The sequence below is a fragment of the Monodon monoceros genome, unplaced genomic scaffold, assembly GCF_005190385.1.
Source record: "Monodon monoceros isolate NGI ecotype Baffin Bay Population unplaced genomic scaffold, NGI_Narwhal_1 Super_Scaffold_13, whole genome shotgun sequence".
In the NCBI taxonomy this organism is placed as follows: domain Eukaryota; kingdom Metazoa; phylum Chordata; class Mammalia; order Artiodactyla; family Monodontidae; genus Monodon; species Monodon monoceros.
The window spans coordinates 54,751,207-54,776,188 of record NW_021703769.1 but is presented as its reverse complement, the minus strand read 5'-3'; the positions used below and the strand labels follow the sequence as shown (position 1 = coordinate 54,776,188).

General features: G+C 40.2%; 1 protein-coding gene across 10 annotated transcripts in view; it reads right to left on the bottom strand.

Moving 5' to 3' along the window:
- Nucleotides 1–24,982, bottom strand: part of RBFOX1 (RNA binding fox-1 homolog 1) — a 1,498,136-nt gene that overhangs the window by 89,695 nt on the left and 1,383,459 nt on the right. For all 10 annotated transcript variants that reach the window (XM_029222049.1, XM_029222042.1, XM_029222050.1 and 7 more), the window contains one exon: nt 15,854–15,907. In XM_029222049.1, the coding sequence (XP_029077882.1) occupies nt 15,854–15,907 (54 nt within the window). The remainder of the gene's footprint in view (nt 1–15,853; nt 15,908–24,982) is intronic.

Genomic DNA, 24,982 nt, shown 5'->3' with positions numbered 1-24,982 from the left:
CTTTGCTCACTTTCTCAGTGACTCCTTCCTGCTTCTATGGTTGCTGAATGATTTTTAAAGCTTTTTATTTTTGATTAGAATAAAAGTAGGAAAATACTGGTTATGGTTGAAAAAAAAAACTGTGAGCTGGGGAGAAAAGGAGACTTCACTGAAACAGAAACCCGCTGACTTCTTTCTTGTGGGAGCAGTACTTTAAGAAAAGGGGTGGTATCACCCAGGGTTCTCACAACCACTTGCATCCCCAGAATCCCCTGGAGGGTTGGTTAAACACGGAACGCTGCGCCCCATTGCCAGTGTTTCTGATTCCATAGGTCTGGGCTGGAGCCTGGGAACTTGTATCTTTCACAAGTTCTCATGTTGTCTGGGGACCATACTTTGCGAAACGCTGGAGAAGAGCCAGTCCCCCAAACCTCAATGCCCTGAGTTCTTTCCACCCTTAAATCAGAGGTTTTCAAAGCCTCCAGAGTTTAAGAACCACCTGGGAGAATCTGAAGTGCTGTACCCTCCCAGGCCCCAGCCCTGAAAAGTGTAACTCAGCGGGTGGAAAATCTGCATTTCATCAGCAACCCAGGGTGATTCTGCTGCTCCGCAGATGCACTCAGAGTAAACCAGCCCTTAGGTCATCACAGATTTAGAAGAAAAATGAAAATGGCTAAATATATCTGGTCTGTTTACTTCTGTAGGCAAAGAGGTAGAATTTATTTACTTTTGATCTTTCCCCTTTTGTCCTTTGACCAATTTTGCTTTGGAGCATTTCAAACGAAAAAGCGTACCTCACTTCTAGTCCAAGCTATTCTGTCAAAGTCTCTGGAGGCAGGCTGGGGAAGAAGGCACACAAAACACTAATCACATAATCCTAGACAGCTCACCCTTGGTTTTCCATCCAGAAGAAGACATACGGCACTCCTGCTCTACTCTATGGGCTGAGTGGTGTTCCCTCAAAATTCATACATTTAAGTCCTACACCCAGTACCTTAGGACGTGACTGTGTTTGGAGATAGCATCTTTAAAGAGGTAATTAAGGTAAAATTAGGGTAGAAACTAATTCCTATAACTGATGTCCTCATAAGAAAAGGAAATTAGGACACAGACACTGAGGGAGGACCATGTGAAGACAAAAGGAGAAGATGGCCGTCTACAAGTCAAGGAGAAAGGTCTCAGAAGAAATCAACCCTGCCAACTCCTTAATCTCACACTTCTAGCCTCCATAACTGTGAGAAAATAAATGTTTGTTGTTGAAGACACACAGTCTATGGTACTTTGTTGTGGTAGTCCTACCTTATCATGAACTCTGCCTTGAGGATCAATGAGGAGCTACCGTGAGGGTCCCCTATGAAGCATCATATAAGCATCAAACTTCTGTTCTACTTAGAGACCTGGGAGGTTGCCATGTGGTCCCTGCCAATGGAAGTTACTGCTTCCAGTTGACAAATTCATCCAAAGCCTGATGATTTTGGCTTTTACAGTTACGCATTTTTTAACAGACTAGCATTGAGCTAATCCACGTAAGAATATTTTCACAGCTAATACCTAAAGCTTTTATACATGCCTGAAAGATGAGCTTCTCTGAAGGATTATGGGAGCATTTGAAGTACAGAGGTATTTCCATTTAGGCACAGAGGCTGCAGAAAATATTGCATGTATATTTAATTCTTATAAACCAAATCATGTTTTAATTGCACCAGGGGATTTCCATATTTAAAGGAGCCCTGGAGTGAATCTGTCTATGGTGTTCATAATCCCTCTTTCCAGTTTATTTGGTGAGTTTTGATATTCCTATTTAGAAAGAAACACGTCACATTTTTTTCTTTCCACGTTTTATTTTGACATAATTGCAGAAAAAAGTTGCAAGGACAGTACGTCAGATCTCTGTAGAACTTTCTCCTTGATTCTTTATTGTTTGAAAAATGTAATGACTCGACTGTTACCTTAAGCTCCTGCCTCCAAATTTAGGCTACTAGAGGCTTTTAAAGAAAATAGCTAATTGACTCAATATGATAATAAATATATCGGATCCTCAAATGTTACAGCGACAATTCCAAAAATTGCTTACTGAAGACCTGCTAAGTGCCCCGCAAACCCTCTCAATGTTTAATTTGGATCATCCCCTACTCTTAACCCTGTAAGAGAGGTACTACTATTATATCTACTTAATGGATGAGGATACTGAGACAGAGAGAGTTTAAGGATCTTGCCCAAGATCACACAGACAGAACTATTGTGGTGCTGAATGCAAAATAAACCAACTAGATTCCTGGACCCATGGACTTAAGGCTAATCTTCTAAATCAGGTGCAGGCAAACTACAGTCTTCTGGTGAAATCCGGCCTACCACCATTTTTGTATGGCCATGAGTTAAGAATGATTACATTTTTATATGGTTGAGGAAAAAAAAGATCAATAGAAGAATAATATTGGTGACAAGTGAAAATTATATAAAATTCAAATTTCAGTATCTATCAATAAAGTTTTATTGGAACACAGCCACACTCATTCACTTGCATATTATTTATGGCTGCTTTATGCTACAACAACAGAGCTCAGTAATTGCAACAGAGAATGCATGGCCCTCAAAGACTAAAATATTTGCTACCTGGAACCTTACAGAATACATTTGGGGACCCTTGTTCTAACGTCTACTTTCTGTTTGGAACAATACTACTACTAATTGTCTCTCAGGAGAGCATTAGCCACTCCCCAGGAAACTGTCACTAAAAATTTCAGAGGGTATCATTTTATCAATACTTTGTCAAAATTTTAATTTTATTTCAGTTTTGTTTAAAAAACAAACATCCAAAAACAATTTGAAGACATGTTTTTTCAATACTTGTCCCAAATTTCTTTTTAATTCATTGTGGTTTAAGACAATGGAACAAGGAGAAATATGGTCCCATAAGGTATTTGTGGAAGGAGAGCAATTCAGTTACAACAAAAACAATGCAAATAAATTTTATTTCCTAAGGCATTTGGCCTTCTGGGTCATGGGTGTCAATATATAGATAAGGGCCATCCTAGAGCTTTGCTTCTCAAATGCTAATATGAACTGAATCAATGGGTGGGGACCCTTTAAAAATGTAGATTATGATCTAGCAGGTTTGGGGTGGGGCCTGAAAGTCTACATTTCTAATAAGCTCCCAGGGGATTCCAGGGCCACCAACAACAGTAAAATACCTATGTAGGGACTATATAAACAATCTTCAGTACAGGTGATATTAATAAGACTGACAATTAAGATGCTGTTGAGTTTCTGGTTCTGGACTGAGTATGTTCTACAAGCACTATAACTTTTTTTCTTATTAAATCCACAAGGAAACTAAAGCTGAGAGAGACAAAACTATGAGACAAAACTGAAATCTGAGCCAGCTTCACATGACTCCAAAGCTCAGACTCTCTCATGAAGCCTATCAATGGTGATACTTGGTCCTGAGTTGATGAAACATCTCCTCCAACCTTGGAATGATAAATATCCACCAACACCTTTCCAACAAAACCGTGTCTAAAGATTCTGCAGTCATCTTCTGGCTGAAAACACCTGACTCTGTCAGGCTAAAGATGTTAGCTACAAGCTCCTGATCACCTTTAAGAATCTGCAATAGGGTTTTAAATCCAACCAAGGAAGCCTCTGGGCAGGATGTATCTTCTGTAGATAAGAAAAATCCCACTTGCAAGGTAGAAATAAGACGTGGGGGAAGAAAACATGGAGGAGAAATAGTGAACCCTTAAGCTTGGATAATGTAGTTGGAAAAGCATGGGCTTTGGAAACTTTTAAACTTAGTTTTTGCTAGCCTCGCTAAGTGTTCTTGACCTCATCATTTAATATCCTCGAGCCTCGGTTTTCACATCTGTAAAATAGGGGCAAAACTATCAGTTTCATTAAGTATTGTTGTAAGGATTAAAACTATTACATGAAAGCGTTTGGTAAATAGTAGCTAATCAATAAGTGATCTCAGTAATAGTAATAATGGAAATAGTAATTATTATTATTATTTGGAATCTCAAAATATGGCCCGTTGGGGACTTTTTTTGTTCTCTTGTTTTTGTTTTTGTCTTTTTTTTTTTTAAGAAAGGAGTAGCCCATTGCTAACTAATGTACTGTACATAATGCTAAACATAATAGAATTAATGGAAAACACCTTAAGATTGGGAAATAATTGCAAACATTTAAATTTGGGAGTTTTAATGTTACAAGACATATGTCTGGCTTCTCTTGAGGAATCAGGAGATGGGGCCGCATTGGTTTGGGCTAGTATTCCTGCCTGGCAGAGCCACTCAAAGTGATGGGGAGAAGCTGCTCCTGCTATAACTGAGATATGTCCCTTCCAATTTGCACATTTCACTTACTGATCTCACAACCTCCTCCTAAAGATATTTTAGTGTGCAATCTCTGCTCAGGAGAAAAAAAAATTACAAATTGTGCTTTGGCTGAAAACAGTGGAGTTTACAAGTCTCTGCAAAGAACTCAGATGGACTTCCTCCCTCTCTGCCTCTCATCCTCCAGGTGCAAGAGCTTCTATGATGCTACAAGAGTCCAAAAAGCCTTCCAGAAAGCCCTCCCTAGTGGCCCCCTCTTATATTTCACTTACTATTACAGAACTGGATTTTAGGAGGATCTGGGTATATTTGTGGGATGGCTGTAGAGATTCATCTTGAGTTTCCTTCTTATCCTAGATTAGGTTTAAAATCCTGAACTTATTCTTTTGGTGAGAGTAGAAAATACTATATTTCAACTCTGAATCTCTCAAAAAATAATCAGGTACATTTATTTAAAGATACTCCTAAATCTCTCTCTTTCACACACACACACACACACACACACACACAGAGCAATGGGCTGAAAGCAAGTATAGACTATTTCACCTGGTGAAAATTGTTTTCGAAAATGACAGAGAACTAATATAGAGGGTTTCAGTGTTTACAATACCATATGTATATCAAACAAACACTAGAAGCATACAAACGGATTTATATTTTTTCCAAAGGAAATATCAATGATATCGGGGTGTTCGTGTTTTTAAAATGATACTGACTTTAACACAATGATGAGTGTACAGCAATTAACCTCTGTGTCAGTTTTAAATGTATAACCCAGTAACTAATTTAATCCCCTAAAAAAATAACAGCCGTTGGCATTATTCTTTGAGTAATCCTTGTTTAGTTTCCATAATGGTATACAGTTTAATGAAAAACTCATTAGAATGTAGCATGCAGCATAATTAATTCTGGCTGATTCTTTTGGTGTTAATAGCTAATGCTGGATTCCATTTTCCATTGGCTTTATTAATTTTTCATAAACCAATATTTTGACTGTAATGGGTTGTAACAGTTTCATAGAAGTTCTAGAAATGCATTAACTGTCATCAGTGTAGTTAATCTAACTAGGATTTTGAGATTTGTGTGTTGGTTCTTCAACACTAAATTTTTTAAAAGAAAAGGGGACAGCTTCGTTTTATACTTGGAGAATGAGTATCTACGTATTATTAACGTAAAGTATATTAAACACTATTGAGCCAATTTGTCTCTATTTACACAACAACTTAATTGGCTGGGCTAATAACAGTGAACCATAAATTTTGAAAAGAACGCTGAAAGTGGAAAGCAAAAAATCTTCAAAACGAAATGGTTTATGATAGAATGTAACTCAAGTTAAAACATAAAGAGAAAAATGAACCCACCTCATTTAAAAAATCTCTGGTAATCTGCTTTCCTCAGAAAAGTTTTGGACAAAAGTAGGAGACACATTGTATAATAGCTCTCGTTGTTGGGCACCATTTGGTAATCCTGGGGTCTGTCAAGAACCCAGTCTCTGGGATTGGTGACCAGTCACCGATGTGGTCTTACATCTTTCAGGGCTTAACCCACATATATTGTTCATGATAAGATTCCGATTTGTTGCGAATGTAGGTCTGGGTCCTAATTCATCACTGTGTTCTTATTTTTTTTATTATTATTTCATTTATTTAATCAGAGCTTTCAATGGTTGTCAACCACTCAACGGATAAATTCCAGAATCCAGATTCCTTTTTATGGTATTATCAGGTCTTTAGCAACTTTTCTCTACTAGAAGGTTCTTTCTGATCTCAGTCAATATTTCTCAGTCTTTGGAGAAAACTGATTTTGCCTCAGAAATTCCCATCTCAGATGAACATCAAGTACTTGTATTTATTTTTAATTCTGTTTTAATTTTTCTTAATGGATTCTGAAGATAAGGTTGAGAAACTCCTTTGGACGCTACCAAACTTCTCCTTATTTACCCCTACAATGATCTTCTCTCTGCCTTCCTGGCTGGCAAACTCTAACTTATCCTTCCAGACCCAATTTATGGCACCCCTTTTAATGCAGAGAGAGTGGTTATTTTCCAGTGGTCCAGGAGGTATCATCATTTATTATACCCTGAGTTTATTTGTGTGCATCCTTTACTGCCCTGCCAAATTCTGGAGGGAAGGGCTGCTACCCCAGAGCCTACCACAGTGCCTGGCGCTTCCCAGGTCCTCAGTGCTGTAACTCTGAGCTAAAGGATGAATTAATGGAAGCCAGTGGTATGTGTGAATTCATACACAGCCTCTCTCTTTGGCCCTTCCTTGATGGACATCATATAACTGAGTGACAGCCAGCTAACCATGGGTTCATGCAGTATCGTGTAATTGCTACCAAAATGCAATGCTAAAAAACCCAAACCAAAACCAAAACACCTCCCCAGGGCATAAGCTTTGTGTTTATTAAATCTGGAATCTACAGCCGGGGTCAGCAAAGTAGGGGCCAAGGCTTTCACAGTTTTACATAGCTGGTTGGTGGGGAGAGGAAGATGACTATTTCATGACACATGAAAATTACATGAAATGTAAATGTCTGTGTTTTTAAATAAAGTTTTATTGGAACACATCTATGCCTATTCCTTTATGTATTATCTATGGTTACTTTTGCACTAGAAGGGCAGAGCTGAGTAGCTGTGGCAGAGACTATATGGCTCATAAAGCTGAAAGTATTGACTAACTGGCCCTTTACTGAAAAAGTTTGCAGACCCCTGCTCTAAGTGAAAAAGCCACTCATTCCTTCCTCTTTCATAACTAAATTCAGCTTCATCTTTTCTCCTAGAATCAACAAACACAGTAGTACGTCTTATCTTATATCACTAGCCTCATCCTCACCACTTCCATCATGATCACTCTTGTGATATGTTCTGAGCTTGCCAACTCCATTTTCTTTTTTTTAATGTTGTGCAGGAAAGGGTTAACTCAGCAAGCCCGGCCTGCTCAAACCTTGTGCATCTCCCCCCAAAGGCTTGTCTTTAGGACTGGTCAGCTCCTGGGAGATGAGTTCTGAGCCCTTGGAATATTCTAGCTGATGAGATTGTTTTTGGATGCCTGTGGCCTTGGGCTACACAGTACCAGTTTGATAAGATTGTTTATGGAAGCAATGTGATTTATGGTGAGTACTTATTTTTGCTCTTTGGGCTAAGGTTTGAGTAGTTGAGGTCAGTCATGGGTGCTCCAGGTCTACGTGACCAACTCCCCCCAAAAAACTTGACGCCAAGGCTCAGGTGAGCTTCCCTGACTGGCGACACTTTGCACGTGGTGTCACACATCTTTGCTGGGAAAATGAAGCACCTCCTGTGACTCTACAGGGAGAGCACACCCAGGAGCTTGCGCCTGGTTTCCTCTGGGCTTCCTCCCAGGTGCTCCTTCCCTTTGCCAATTTTCAATCTGTAGCCTTTTGTTGCAATAAATTGGAATTGTGAGTGTATCAGCCTTTCTGCATCCTGTGAGTATGTCTAACCAAGCCAGCCAGCTCTGCAGCATAAATCAAACTATGCTTTTCCCTCTGGAGTCAAAAATCATAAAGGAATGCCCAGAAGAGGAAACATTTGGGCAAATGTCTCTCTTTCATTCTTTGATTGCCATCAATAACTACAGCTGCTTGGACATCTTTAACAGTAGCCATCAGCAGGGCATGAGAATTTTTAAGATATCTGGTGCATAGGTCACATCTTTACTCATGTGCTTCTATTAGGACCGGGTTTTTCAATCTCAGCACTGTCAGAATTTTAGGCCAGATCATTCTTTGTGTGGGGCCCGTCGGGGGCACTGCAGGATATTTTGCAGCATCCTTAGCCCCACCCTCTAGAGGCCAGTAGTGAACACCCCTCCCCCCAGATGTAACAGTGAAAATTGTCTCCAGAAATTGCCTGATTCCTTTGGGAGGCAAAATCACTCCCAGTTAAGAACCATCAATCCAAAATACTGGATTAACTAAAGCATGTCTGTGTAATAGGGAAGAACAAATCTGACTCCACATTAGACCTGCTTCTTTTACTTTAACCTTTGTATCCTTTTGCTTTTGCTTCCAGTTAAGAATGTTGCCTATAGCCTGAAATAGACAGCATAGCTGTTCTCAAGGCTCTGACCTTTAAGAGCACAACACTTTTCCATTCTTATAAAGTTGCAGAACAGAGAGTAACATTTGTTTTGTTGGAGGTTTATAGGAACATCGTGACCTGAGCTATGTGCACAAAGGATTCCGACACCAAGAAGTGTGCAACAACCAACCTGGCCCCTCCTTCGCCTTGCCTTTAAAAATACTTTGCTGAAACCCTTCAAGGAGTTTGCGGGTTTGGGGGCAAGAGCCACCTGTCTCCTCCCATGGTTCTTTATATAATAAGCCTGTCTCGGCTCCAAACTCTGACGTTTCAGTATTGTTTGGCCTCACGGTGCCTCAGGCACAGGAGCTTGCATTTAGTAACATATGGGAGGTAACTTGCAGGGAAAGGAATTGGCTTTGTAATAAGATATACAAAGATAGGGGTTTGAATCAGCTCTTTAACCTTTGAAGTAAGCAACCTTGGGCAACTCCACTTCACTGGATTTCTACTTTATCTGCAAAAGGAAGAAAATGACACTCATCCTGCAAAGCTGCAATCTCTGTAAACATATGTAAACATCCCATCATGGGGGTTGGGCATGCAGCCAATAATATTAAATGCAAAGATACTCTGACTAATTGTCATTATATTCTATGACCTAATGAGTGGAAGGCATAGAGGGGGTGCCCTCATCTACTACTGAGGAAGCTGCATCGGAAGGTGGTGAGAAATATGGGCTTTGTGGTTAGAAAAAAGACCTCTATATAATATACAGATGCTTCACAAACTAGTTCTGTGATTTAGGAAATGAGATAAACTCTCCACAAAAACCTTGGTTTCATAATTTCTACAAAGAAGATAATGCTGTAACATTTTTATTAGAATTGGAGGAGATGCAGAGTTTAGCACAGTGCCTGGCACAGATTAAGCGCCCAGAATCGGCTTATGTTGCTGATGGTTTGAGTTGCTGAGTATATTGATGAGGGCAACCTAGAACTTTCCCTATGAAATTTATCCAGAGCCGGATACCCGAACCTCATCTTCCTCCACAGCCTAGTGGTGGGGCTTCTCCTACAAGGACCATCCTGTCACTCCCTGCTTTGGGGCAAGCTCACCTTGCTATAGCCTTTCCATGCAATAGAATGGGGACTCATTTATTTAGGAAATGCAGTTTTCAGCACATAAGCGAGTGCCGATCCTGTTTGAAGATCCCCACAGGCTCCATCAAAGCCGAGCTGCATTCCCTCTGTAGGACAGGGAAGGACGCAGATAAAAATTAAGGCCAAATGTGGGCAGGGATGGAGTGAAATCCATTAAGACAGATGCAGGGAGGAGAGAGAAGCAGCAAAGTGAATTGCCACCAAAAGGGGAGGCAAAAGTAAACAGATGTACGAGATAAACTCTTTGAAGTGGAACATTTCCAGGCTGAAAATCCTTTGCTCGGGGACTTAAATCTGGACTCTTCCGTTCCAGTTCACTGAAGTGCACTGCACTGGAATCTGGCAGATGTGTAAATTATACACAACATCACCGAGCCAAAGGTCATTTGTTCACAAGAAGCAGCTCCTCACTGCCCTGGCTCTGAGTCCAGGCGAGGCTGGTCCTCTGGGTGGATATGCGCAACTTTAGAGCCATGAGGAACACCTGAATATTGCTGCTTGGAGGGGCTCTGGGTGGTGGCAGGTGCCTTTCCAACCCACCTTATACTCTTTCAGGATGCTAAGGCAGTCACCCAAAACGGGGCGTGCTTTGTACCCAGTCTTTTGGCAGATCACCCCAAGCCCAATCCAAAGTCTAGGACTGTGACCAATAAAAGAAAAGCAACTTAGGTCAGGTTATCCCAGGTTCTGGACAAATTTTACATTTTTTCAGATGCTCTTGTATCCAGATTGCAGGAAAGGAAATGGAAAGAAGTCCATCCAAAAGTGTGGCTAAAAGTCATTCTCTGAACTGTGATGGACTCAACCAAGTGAAGTGGGGGGAGGAGACCTACATTTACCTACTTCTGACCCAATTCTTAGATGAATCATGGTTCACAGTGGCCAAGAGCCCATAGAAAACCAATACCTTTGTCCCGGTAATCCAAGGTCAAATATACCTGCCCTTTCGAGCTACGCAATCACAGAGCACTACATCCATCCTCTTCATTTTTAACCTTTATATTGAGATCCCAATCCACTTTCTCATCCCCTAGCCTGGCATCAAGTCATGCGATCCGTGGCCAGGCTTGTGCCAACGTGGACACAATCAATCCAGGTGACTTCAGCGATCACACTAATCTCTTATATTTTTATCTTACTTTACAGTCTATGAAGATCTTTTACACTCATTATTTTATCTGATCCTCCCTGTAACCCCAGGATAACCTAGTTTCAAGACCTGGCCACTTTTCAAGTGTGACTTTGCAGATAGGTATGCCCTTCTTTTAGCACCCGTCATTTTGTTTCACTCCCCACAAAGCAGAAATATTTATTTTCAGAAGGAGGATCCACTCAGGAACCCCTTCTTTCCTCCCCCGCAAAAGCCCACTAATAATAATAGTGTCACCAAGACTATTGTTCACTGTCATCTTCAAGGTTTCCAAGTCGATTGACTCTGCATCTCTCTCCTTTTGAGTTTAATTGTGTATTTCTAGTCATCAGGACCTTACTCTATTTTAGATCTGCATTGCATTGGAAGATCTTTTCCTCTCCCTATTGATCACAGCTCGTGGAGTAATTTAACTCAATTCCAATTTTCCTTTGCAGGCGGGGAGCTCCCTATCCACGGAAGTGAGTTATGTGCGTTCAAGTGGTGCCTCTTACGAATCTTGTGAAGCTTTGCTGCCTTATAGCCCCACTGATGGAATATTTAATCACAGAAATGAGTCGGCAGATATGATATACAGTGTACGTGAGCTTTGCAGCCATCTTACCACAGCAAGTGAGAAACGGATGACTTTGCCATTTGTCAGGACCATGTTGACAATTGTGTATAGCCTTCTGTTATTTATTTTTATTTTGTTTTACTCATGTATGAAGATTAAAGGTGCTTTCAACCAGCAGTTTTGTTGGCTAGCTATCATGATTATCCCTTAAGAATATCACTTTTTTTAAAAAAAAAACCTTTCTTTAGATGGCAAAGGGGACTTCTCAGAATGACAGGAAACTCTAAGAATCCCTGTTGAGGCCTCCGCAGCGGGATTCCTAAAAACCCTATTTTTAATTACACAAAATAACCTGAGAAATTCTACTGGGAACAGATATTTGCAGACATTTTACTTCTACTTAGTGCCTTCAGTTTTATTTTGACTCTAAAATGGCATGCCCGTACATGCTGGCTAGTCTTTGAAACTCACCTGGGCATTTTTTTGTATTGACTTATCAATCATTTGTCATGAGAATAAGCCTCAAGGAGTCTGAAGATGATTAAGCTTAGGAAAAATAATCAATGCTCTGCTTAGCTTTATAGGAAAACACCCACTTGTCTTTGGAGGAGATTTATGTATGTTCATGGAATATGCTGATTTAGGTGTATCTGCTTCTGGAAACTGGTATTGGATAAGCATTTAAAAGAGTTCTTGCAGGTATAAAACTTGATGAGAGTTCAGAAAAACCACCCCCAATGAAAGACCTTTCCTAACAGCTTTCTAAATGCTTCTCTTAGAACGTGTGTGAGGGAGAGTGCATGTCATAATTTATCAAAGCAAATTAATACTGTTCAGCTAGTAATTAAAGATCCTCATTAAGAGGTATAACTGCTCTCCCCACCCCCACCCTGCGTGAGCAATAAAAACACACTCCGGGCGTCAAGAGGTTACAGACGAAAATCGATAACCTGCCATTTTATAATTAAAGGGAAAATAAATGTTAGGGGAAAAGTCCACTAAATTAGGAAAATTACCTTTAGGAGAAATTGAAAATATTGATTTTAATTTACAAAATATGTGCACTTTTCATGCCCCATTCTGAGAGACAATTGGAGGCTGGGTTGTTAATTCTGCATAAGCTTCATAAAATCAATAATTATACTATGGAAATATTGTGATCTTTGTCATTAACACGAAGTCTTATATATAGAAATGACTAATAAAATAAGGCTGGCTCTCTGTGTCAGGCAGATACAGGGCTGACCTGTGAAATACCCACAGCAAATCAATGACAAGGTCTTCATTTCAGCTCTGGGGCACATTCAAAATTCCAAGATAAATCCAGACTATGTTTGTAGTTGGGGAAATTTAAAATGCCCCCTAGATTCTTAGTCATGGGTATTTAAATGGATAACATGAGGCATTATACCTGGTTATGGAAATGAATACATTCTACAGCTCTGTTTTGCATATATGCATTCCACAGATACAGGTGCCTGAAATTTTAGATTTAAGCTAGCAGGATTCTCAGTGTTTATGGGTCTTCAAGTATTTAAAAGGAATTGTTCTGGAGTGTTGGATCTGCAGCAACATTTCCCCACATTTCTGAATATCATGAGCTCTGTCTACCTACATAGACAAACATACAGGCTAAAAGAGAAAGCCTCTGATTATCAACGATAGCCCAGATATTGGCAACACCAAACACAAATATTCACATTTCTCAAGTAACATTTACTTCTCCGTGCCCCCTCATCCCCCCCCCTTTTTTTTTAGATTTAAGTTTACTGAAGCTGCTCATAGAAATAATTATTTGGTTGTCCGGGCTCCTGAAAGCTTCCCCTGGCATAAGCAGTTAATATGTGTGAATACTGTGGTATTTGGAATAATCCAAAATTATTATCTTACTTCTCTTCTTTAATTTGACTGATTTGGAGAGAGCAGTAGCGTGATCTACTATCAGAGGGCACAGTCAATAAGAATGATGACTTTTAACATTCATAAAAAATAAAGCAAAGTAACCTGGTTGCAAAGAATACAGGCTCTTGATTTTAGCTGGCTTTTTACCAGCTGTGAAATCTTAGCCCTGTGATGCAAACCCTTTGTACCTTAGTTTCCACATTTGGAAAACTGCCATGAGGATTCAAACACATTAATTTAGGTAAAGTGCTTAGAACAGTGCCTGACCATAAAAGTACTCAATCAAGAGTAACCCTTATTACAACTTATTTTTTCCCCATAGTCCAATGATTTTTTTTTTTTTTTTTTTTTTGTGGTAGGCGGGCCTCTCACTGCTGTGGCCTCTCCCGTTGCGGAGCACAGGCTCCGGACGCGCAGGCTCAGCGGCCATGGCTCACGGGACCAGCCGCTCCGCGGCATGTGGGATCTTCCCAGACCGGGTCACGAACCCACATCCCCTGCATCGGCAGGCGGACTCTCAACCACTGCGCCACCAGGGAAGCCCCAATGATCTAACTTTTGAGGCTGGGCCCAGGGCTCATCTGAATGGCTGCTCTAATGTTCTAAAAGTTATGCAGATTCATGTATTCTCGTACGTTTAAGTCATTCTGAATTGTTTCTTCTGTCTTAATGGCCTCTTAAACACCCACAGATATGCACAGAGGTTTGAAATCACTGGAAAGTAGATATTTGGTGTTTTCCTGGTTGCTTGAGCCAAAGGCGACCAGCAACTACATTGCGTAGGGCTGGAAAAATGTACTTTCCTCTCTCTGTCACAATTCGTACATTATACCCTACCTCCTCATTGAATGGTTTCTTGCTTCTTGCTCTTGATCCCATTATTTTGGGGGAGAAAAAACATGCACATAGGCACGTGCACAGACACGGACACACACACACACACACACACACACACAGGCAGAATCTGCCACCTCTTTATTCCAGACTCCATTTCACCCAGCACTGCCAGCAGATACACAGAAGCTGCTTTCCAACTTCCTCCTTGCCCTTTTGGGGGATTTCATTTCTCTGAAGCTTTGGACAAAGATGTATCCCAGCAATATCTGTGCCCCCTGAATTGATAAGCTGAGCACTGAAGGACTAGTCCTCTCATGAATTAAAAGAGAATCTTTTAGTCTAGTGGTACACTCAGAATTCAGCAGAATCAGCTCTCAGTTAACTTTCCCCTTATGGCAGAGAGGTGGAACATTAACTTATTTATTTCTATTTCCTCGACATTTATATGGTGCTGCTATGCACCAAACACTCTTCAGATATTAACCCATGTAATTCTTATAAACACCTGTGCGTTTGTTACTACTATCATCTCCCATGTAACAGATGAAGACGCTGAGGCACAGAGAGGTTAAGTAACTCGCCTAGAATCACACAGCTGGCAAGTAGAGAAACGAGGATTCCATCCTGGGCTGCCTGATAGTAATGCCCACGTTCCTCACTCTATGTGTCCCCTCAGGAAGTGGACCCCACCACATAGCCATGGAAAGCCTTATAGCTAGGTCTTGCCTCCCCAATAAGAGTCAACACAACTACTTCACTATTAGAATCCCTGGTCGTAACCCAGGCTTGTAATAAAATTCACACATGAAGAACAACTACAAATATTGCCTACCTAAAATCCAGAACTCAGCTATCACACTGGGCCTTCCAAGGTTTACCATCTATTAAAATCAAGTTGGTTTTTGTGCTAGAGTAGCTGTCTAAGTTTCCTATGTTCCTTTGTCATCCACTAGGGTCAATGTTTAGTTTCGGGAAGATGATTGACGTAGGGCATCTCAGAAGAGACAAAGCAAGGGGTGTGACTTACCATCAAGAGATTACAAAATGAGTGGATCTAAACCAACGGGTCATTGATTTCTCCTTATTAAAAAGCAAGGGCCACATCAAAGCAAGACTTCTTTTCAACATCAATGTGACAAATCTACTAAGGTTCTCAGGTGTTCAGCGCAGCCTTGTTCATGAGCAGGGAAGCAACAGGTAGAAGTAACAGGTTATGCTGAGCAAAAAAATCTCAGCTGCTGTTGCTTCTGAGTTACTCTCTCCCCAAATCTGACGACCAAGTTTTCTGGGACAGTGGATTTGAGTGGCAGTTGGGTGGCTGGGAAGGGATGAGGAGAAAGCTATATACCCTTGAAGGCAAAGCAGAGAGAAAGGGAATTGCTAAAGGAAATTGATTAATGGAAAAAGAAGGACGACTTAGCTTTCCTAGTTTTCTAAATTATCCTTCTCTTTGCAATTCCAAAACACTGGCACATTATTGGGATAATTAAGCCAACTCTCTGCTTTGCCAAGGGAATAAAAAATGCAATTCCAAATGGAAACGTATGGCTGAAAAACACGTTCAGGCACATTGAAAGAAAACAGGCATGAGCAGCTGTCCATTTGTTCAAATCTCTTGAACAAAATCTCAGTGCTTTTTTTGAGGCAAAATCAGTGTGAAATGTCACAAGGAGCCGTGGCTCCATGCTTATGCCACAATGTAACTTACATGATTCCCCTTTATTTTTTAAAAGCTTTTAAACAGTTTTGGTTTTGCCTTAAAAAAAATCATTCAAAACTTGCCAGGATAGGAATTTATCAGTTCAGATTATTTTATAAACCCATTCTTTATGGGCAGGCAAAGCACATTTAGAAAAGACCAAGAAGACATCATGCAAAGAGAAAACTCTTTACCTGCATAGAATTCGGGACTGTACACTGCACCCACAACTGGATTCAATTTCCAGCCTTAAAATAAATACACAAAAATGTTATCATCACATTTGATTCAACAGCTCCTATCACTGCAAATTAACTACAAGTCAAATGGGTTGACTACAAGTCAAAAGTCAAATACACCAAAATGGTGTATTTTTTTTAATTTTAAAATTAAGAGAATGTATAGTTTGGGCAGGCATAAAGTATACTTGAAAACTATACATAGGAAAAACAGATTTAGGCCCTTTTTTGATTTTCTGCCAATACAAGTTAATAGCATGGAAACTACTGACCAGCTACAGGTGAACCTTTTGAAAAGGATGTGATAATTCATTTCATCCCATATCAATATTTTCTAGAGCCCCTATAATAATTTAAATTTTTTGGTCTTCTTTCATGGATCACTGCTAGATATTCCTTTGTATTAAGTTCATCCCTTTGTAATACATCCCTTTGTATTAGGTTCATCCCTTTGTAATACATCCCTTTGTATTAAGTTTGCAAAGTTTTGGAAGATGAACAGAATTCTTTGTAGAAACATATTCTGAAAATCGTCATTCCTAATTGTGACCCAGAGACTCTACAGAACTCCAAAGTGCTTTTTAAATCCCAAAGAAAATGACATTTATCCACTACAGATTGTGTGGAATACATTTCAAAGAATTCAAGAACCATAAAAATTCTTAATAAGCATGTGATATCTAAGGTAACTTTCAAATAACCTGTATGTTCCAAACGTTCCACATGGTGCGTTTTCTGTAAAATGAATCCTGGCCCTTTAGAAACTTTTACTCAAGAAAAGAGCAAACAAGAATATTTGCAAATCAAGCTACTCTCATTACACACCCACTGGGCACTATTTAGGGAACAACCTCAGAAAATGATCATGTTTTAGGGTTTGGTGATCATTTCCTGCTCCTGCTGGTAAGTCTTTATAAAAGCATCCATTACAGTCTTGCCAAAAGACACTAGACAGGTATGGGAAACCTTGTGTCTTTGAGGTGAAGGTCAAACATCAGAGGTCCTCTACTAAATGCTCCTGAGAAAAGGCAATGGTGAGAGTTGTGATGTGAGAGAAGGTACTTGTGACAAGTACTCTCTGAGCTCTTCCCAGAGGGAGAGGGTGTGCCATCCTATTGCCTGGTCTAAGTGATGAGCCTGGAAGAACAGCTGAGAGGTGACCACAATCTACTGATCCACTAAGGAAGACAGAGGCACTATATTGCAATAGATCGGCCCCTGGATGGACCTAAGAACTTCCTAGAACTTTCCAAGAATGTTTTGTTTCTAGAAACTTTCCGTTCCAATTTGAATAAACTAGCTGGTTTACAGCACCCAGGGTGATCTTAGGATAGGGTTTTCCAAAGGGTTATCCTTGGATTACTTGGAGGCATATTAATGGGAAACTCCTGGCTGCAATTTTAGACCCAGAGAACGAGACATGAAATTCTGAGACGTATTGTCCCAGGGGCTTCTGAAACTCCATATTGTCACCTTCCTCTCCTATATTAAATACATCTTATCTTATAGAAATTCCTATAGTGGTATAAAAATAAAAATTACCCCAATCATTTCAGAATATGTGCTTTATAAATATGGAAAATGACTTCAATTTGACCAACTGAAATTCACTGCTTCCTGAAAAAGAAATTACTCAATTTCTGAGGACATGTCCACATTTTAAGTCATTTGGAATCAAAGAGAAAATAGAGCAAAGTGGCTGCAAATAAAGCTTCAGGGTTATCTGGACATATTTAATTTTCTCTTGCTAGTTTTTCACAGAAATCTAGAGTTTGTGAAAGAAATCTATACGTAGCCATATTAAGTGAATAATTAAGTTATGAATTTATTACCCTTCTTCTTCCCTGTGTCCTCCATCTTACATCCTGCTTATGCCCCTACCTTTTACTGGTAGTGGAGACAGGGTCGTTTTGAAACCATTGTTTCTTTTATGTATTCTTATTAACTCCCTTAAATAATTCCTTTTGCACACGAGGCTGGGACACACCATTCACTGAATGTGGATCCATTGATTAACTTTGATGTAACTCTCAAAGATTGTAAGTTAGGCCAACAGTCTTTCATTTTTTTCAAAGAAACAGATTTCTCAGTCTTTCATTTTTCTCAAAGAAACAGATTTCTCAGAGGTGTCTAAGACTGTCTAGAAATCATGTTTCTCTCATCTACATTTACCTTCCTCATTTCCCTGGGCTAAGAAAACTCTATCTATGTATCTATTTATCTATCATCTATCTATCTATATCTATCATCCATCCATCCATCCATCTCTATCATCACTCTTTCTTTATTATCTATTTATCTTTTGACTAATCAATCAATCTCTCAGCTCTTGACAAAGCTGACCTGATGTCTTCTTAGGGCATGCTACTTAATGCCACTTTCTAACTATCTACCAATGATGTACCAGTTCACCAAGTCTCCCCATGGAAAACTTCCATTCAATATAAACATAATAGAAACAAAATGATACTCTCCCTCCTCAGAAGATCTATGCCATCTCACATTTGCAAGTATTAATTGAGAGAGGTAATTGATAAGGTTTCCTCTACAATAAGTCAGCTGAGATATGTGAGCAGCAAAATGAAATGAGACTGCTCAGGTAGCCATGGGAACATCAGTGCAGGTTTTCCCTTCTTCCCATCACTGGTCTTTTCTCCTAAATAAGGCTGCTCTATTCCCACTGTAGGAAAAACAAAGGCTTTTCTGAACCACACCACAGGCACGAAAATTCAACTTCTCATCTCCCTCCTCCCCTGAAGCAGATTCCTCACCAAGTGTTCCCCCCTTCAGCAAATGGCATCTCCATCCACTTGGTTCCTCAAAACAAAATTCTTGATAAATAATGCCTTGATGCTTCCCTTACCCTCATATCCCACGTACCATCCATTAGAAAATCCTGTTGGTTAGACTTTGAAAAGATGTTTCCACTCTCTCCACTTCCCTCCCTCACCAATGCCACCATCCCAGCCCAAGACATTTATATTTCTTAGCTGGACAAGTCCACGGCAACAAAGTCCTAACTCTCACCGTCTTCTCTTCCTCTTTTCCTAGTGGCCAAACCCATTTTTAAAAGTAAATCAGACATGTCATCCTGCTACTCAGAATTCAATAGCTTCCTGCTGCACTTAGAACACAAATTCTTCTTTAAAACAATTTATTTATTTAACTTATTTATTTTTGGCTGTGTTGGGTCTTTGTTGCTACGCGTGGGCTCTCTCTAGTTGCGGCGAGCAGGGGCTACTCTTCGTTGAGGTGCATGGGCTTCTCATTGTGGTGGCCTCTCCTGTTGCGGAGCATGGGCTCTAGGCATGCAGGCTTCAGTAGTTGCAGCATGCGGGCTCAGTAGTTGTGGCTCGCAGGCTTAGTTGCTCCGCGGCACATGGGATCTTCCCGGACCAGGGATTGAACCCGTGTCCCCTGCCTTGGCAGGTGGATTCTCAACCACTGCATCACCAGGGAAGCCCTAGAACACAAATTCTTTACCTTGGCCTACAAGCCCACACAATCTAACCCCGGTCCATTTGTTTTGTACCACTGTTTCCTTTTCTCCAAACTGTGGTGACACTGGCCTTTTTCATCTTTTCAAAACAACTTAAGATCCTTCTAGACCAATCTAGACCATTCTGGATTGTATCCACTGCTCGCTCTGCTTGGAAAACTCTGCTCATTCCTCAAAAGTTGACCTGATATTGTTTAGGTCTCCAATGCCTCCCCAGGGCAGGCTGTTTAATGCCTCTTCCTTCCCTACTCTTACGGCCGTCCCCTGATTCAATTCCCAGTTTTGTTTTCTGCATAGCGGTTAACACCGCCTGGATTTATCTTTTTTCTTTTGTTGCTTGTTCTTAATTGTTTTTATAAACTTTCTCCTTCTTTAAAATTAATGGTGAAGTGAGCGGGACTGACTGCTGTCCGATGTGAATTCCCAACATCTAAAACTGTTAGGCAAATAGTCAGTGCTCCATATATTTACTTAGTTTTGCTCTAAAGGAACTGAAAGAATAAAGAGCTTTTTTTTAATGGACTCATTCCTTTTTAGCTAGGATCTCCTTCCTACCGTCAATGACCTGCTTCCCTATATACACCTAATAAAAAAGGGCCCTGTTAGGGGTGACTGTCTTCAAGGGAAAGGCAATAAGAATCCAGCCCTTGAAAATCACCTCTGCTCAGACTTAACAGGGATCTTGCAGGCTTATGTAAATGCATGCAAATCACATGCAAATGGCCTCCTAGTCCCTATGACTCCTTCTAGTACCTGGAAGGGACCCTTGGGATCACCTTGCTGGAGACAGGAGCCTGCACTGTCAGGAAGACGGACAAAATGATCCCAGTTTTAATTTCTCAGGCAGTTTGTGTATGTCCCCAGGCCTTGCAAATTCAGAGATTTTGATCAAGGACATTAAACTGAACAATGAAGCTTACAACAAAGGGAGAACAGCTGACAAAGCCCACCGCTCCCAGCTCCCAGGGCCCCCATACAACAAGGCAATGGAGCAGAGACCAGACATGTGGAGGTCTCACTCCATATCACACATAGGAGCTGTTTAGAGAGATCCCTCTGCGGCCTGGCCTCAAGGGGCTGCATCCAAATCAGTGTTCCCCTCCTAAAATTTAGCTTCTCAAAGGTCATCTGCCAGCCTTCTGCAGAAACACTGGCCGAGGTCCCCAGTGTTAACTACGGCTGTATTAGGTGTTAAAAGACAGGTCTGAATGTGCACACAAAAAACTCTGCATGTGCCTTCTCTAGGGCTTTGCGGAGTTGGGTATCGAAGAAACACGTTCAAGAAATCACCCTTAAATGTCCGGGGTTTCCATAATTCAAAAAGAGTCATGTACCACAATGTTCGTTGTAGCACTATTTACGATAGCCAGGACATGGCAGCAACCTAAGTGCCCATAGACCGATGAATGGATAGAGAAGATGTGGCACGTATATACAATGGAATATTACTCAGCCATAAAAAGGAACAAAATTGAGTTATTTGTAGTGAGGTGGATGGACCTAGAGTCTGTCATACAGAGTGCAGTAAGTCAGAAAGAGAAAAACAAATACCACATGCTAACACATATATATGGAATCTAAAAAAAAGAAAAAAATGGTTCTGATGAACCCAGGGGCAGGACAGGAATAAAGACACAGACATAGAGAATGGACTTGAGGACATGGGGAAGGGGAAGGGGAAATTGGGACGAAGTGAGAGAGTGGCATGGACATATATACACTACCAAATGTAAAACAGATAGCTAGTGGGAAGCAGCTGCATAGCACAGGGAGATCAGCTCAGTGCTTTGCGACCACATAGAGCAGTGGGATAAGGAGGGTGGGAGGGAGACGCAAGAGGGAGGGGATATGGGGATATACCTATGCATATAGCTGATTCACTTTGTTATACAGCAGAAACTAACACAACATTGAAAAGCAATTTTACTCCGATAAAGATGTTAAAAAAAAAAAATGTCTGGGGTTTCCCAAACTGCATACCGAGGTTTTCTAAAGACATGACCTGAGGATGCCAGGGATCTAGTATTTGAAATGGTGCAGACGGCAATGCCCAAAATGAAAAGTCAGTTGCACATTGCATCTGGTTCACTCAGGAACTTTTTTTTTTGCGACACATATTTATTGTCAACATTTAAATTTCGTCTATACAGGATTTCTGTTTCTCTTCAAACATGAGCAGAAATAGCAACTTTAGATTAAGAATCCTCCATGGACCAATTTGCTGGGGGTGATGAGGGACCACCCCACTTAATCCTCCAGTTTGTCTCCTCCCTATTACATGCTGGGCTTGGAGGCCAAAGGTCAGCAATCTTTTATTGTTACCCTGTGCTGTTTTTTTCTTCTAGAAGAGACATACTTTGCTTTTCCCAGTATGAAAATGAAAGAGTCCCAAAAGGCCACAAGTTTCTCAGACCCTCTCTGCTTCCTTATTTATTTGACCTAGCCAGCTTCTGTTAGCATCTGAATGTTTGATCCTTAAGTTAATATGTCTATCAGGAAATTCAGCTTACTATCTACAGGAAAAAAAAAAAAAGAGAACAGGATGGCAACTTATTACTGAGATTATTGTGTAAATAAATTTTTAGGGGACTTTGTACCCCTGCCACTGTTTTGAGTATTTTATCTCCCATAATAATCACAAATACCCTATATAGTAGGTCCCATTTCTCAGGTCCCACTCGGGGAAGCTGTTATGTGGAGTGTTTCAACAGCCTGCCTGCAGTTCAATAGCCAGTGAAAGGCAGGTAGGATGCGAAGTCCACCTCTCCATACACTCTTGGGTCTTTCTGTCCCGTTTTCAACCTTCCTAAGATCTCAGAGAAAATAAAAGAGCTACATCCAACACCAATGCTTCTCCAGCATCGAAGAAGTTCCTGAGAATCTGATTTTCAACTTGTTTTACAGAGGAAACATTTGATCTCCAATGAGCTCAGTAAAGCTTAACTCTTCTCTGAGGGTTGGTGTCCTCAGGAAAAATCAGCAATACAGAAGTAGCCCGCCCAATTCCCTCTTTGTGGAGCTTTTTGATGGGGCGGGTTTCCAGACCCCTATGTGTCATTCTACAGTCTTCTCTTATTGCCAAGTTCAAATGTCCTGGGAAACGGAATCCACATCCTCCATGATTTCATTAACTTTGGTCCTCTATAGCAGAGCCTCCTAACCTTGTGTCTTATCGCGGTTAGGGTCCTGTCCCATTCATCATCAAAAACTTTGCAGTTGCTTAAAGTTTTGCTGGATGACTGACAAGACTGAAGGAGTGCATGAATGTGATGCTGGCACGGAGAGCTTTATTTTTCCATGTGAAGGTGATCTCAAAATTTGATGACTCTAGTGATGCATAATTTTGCTGAAGCCTAAGTTTGACGGTTTGTGAGAATGAATGAGGTAGCTAATGAATGAATCTCACCAATCAATTTTCTCATTTCCATGTGACTTTATTTGTCCTCACTTCTCTTTTTTTTCCTGGCTTTATCGAGGCATAACTGATAACTAAGTTTGTCTATACTGAAGGATTGAAGGTGTACCATTTGTTGATTTGATATACATACACACTGTAAAATTTTTGCCACAATCCAGCTAATGAACATATCCATCATCTCACATAGCTACCACTTTCTTTTTTTTTTCTTTTTGGTAGTGATAATATCCTCCATTAACACAGTCATGCTTGTTAAGGATCTGAGAGGGACCCATATCTTTTCAGTTATGTTGGATTGCCTTTTATGGGAAATTTTACTTGTAGTGATGGTACTCATGAATTAAGGATTGAAAAAGCTTTGAAAACTACTTTTCTTGAATACCAAAATTCTCCACCATCTCCACTATAGAAGCCAATCATCTTTATGTAGTTAGGATCTGCCTTTTTTTTAAAGTCAGTTCTACTGCGACTGCCCATCTACCCCTTAGGTACCATCCTCAGTCCATGTGACAGGATAAGCCCCTGAGTACCCCCTTTTGGGTACACAGATTAGAGACCCATATGACATTTCTGGAAACTAAGAATGCATGGTTCCCTGGAATGGGATGTGGGATGTTTATGCCAACATACCAAACTGGGAATTTGGGGCTGCAACTTTAATAATCTTTTTGTTCCTGTAGCTGGTTGCTTGAGTGCAGCTCTGTAAGATGACAGGGGAAAGCGATGCACTCATAACACATGGGCATGGCCACCAGATTTTATTTCATAATAAAAAAAAATCCTTCACTAATCACTCCATCTCCTCTAGCCTCAAATTTTACAGCTTTACCACAGGAAAACTATGTCTTCTTTACAGGACTTCACGTGGACCCAGTGCATCTAAAATGCTTAACATAATGCCATACACTCAGAGATGTTGGCTATTAATAAATAGGCTTTGAGTTGTGTCCCCAAGGCCCACAGGTCCAGTTTTCAGCCCCTGGGTATGTCATTGATCAATAGCACTTTCTTTAAAATAAATATGCCTACATATGGCTTAAGGAATAATATTTGGCTTCCCTTGCTTTATTTTCTCACATAAGCAGCAGATATGAACATCTATGCATATGCATGAAAGCATGCGTGGTGCAAACACACACACACACTCTCACACGCACACACAATTGCTACTTCATAATTAAAGAAAGTGCCCAGTAGTCATGTTGGTGTCATTGCGTACTAGCTCTGGCAAGTTGCAGAGCTATCATTTTTACCCAGGTAGAAAGTCTTCATGACATGTAACTCAGCGGTTTGCTTCATTTCATCACTGGGCATTCAAAGTCTGTTGCAAAAATTTTCTATACCATTTAAGGTTATGTCTTGGGTTGCTGGAGCTGGGAAAATGGGTCAGCAGAATAAATAATTCTTCTGGTCTTTCTCCTTAGACTCCTATTATATTGAGGGTATATTTCTGTTTAATTTTGCCCCTTTTAAAAATAAGAACAAACTGGCTTAGCCTAATTGGTAGCCATTTGCACAAGAAAGAAGAAAAACAAAAACAAAACTACCAAATGCTTGTAGTATTGTTTATAATAGAAAAAAAACGTCAATCAGTACGTGAGGTGGGAATAAACCCATATATTCATTTTATGGAATATTATGTAACCACTAAAAAGAATGAATGTAGTCTGTATGTATTAACATTGAAAGAACTCCATATGACTTATAAAAGCCAATTAGAAATGATATGTACACCATGTTCATATAAAAAGAATGCACACACTACTGTGAATGTTATAAATATATACTGACTACGTATACATACAAGAAAGTGCAAAATAAAGGTATAGACAATAATCTGTAATAGTGGTACCTTCTGAGGAGGTAGCTGGGAAACCAAGGTGGCAGTAGTGTCATTCAAAATATATTTTAGCCTTTTCTTCCCCCCCTTTTTCCTTCCCTCCTTCCTTCCTCTCTCCCTCTCTCTCTTTCTTTCTTTTCCTTTTTTAATGTCTGTATTTCCATGTTTCATGTGTAATTAAAATGTTAAAAATGGAAAATTCCATAAATTTTTCCTTAAGACTGTAATAAAATTGCTATTTTAAAAAAATATATAAACCAAAAAATATCTTCCAGTCTCACAATTCAATTCAACCATTAACATTTTGGTGTAATGCCTACCTTAATT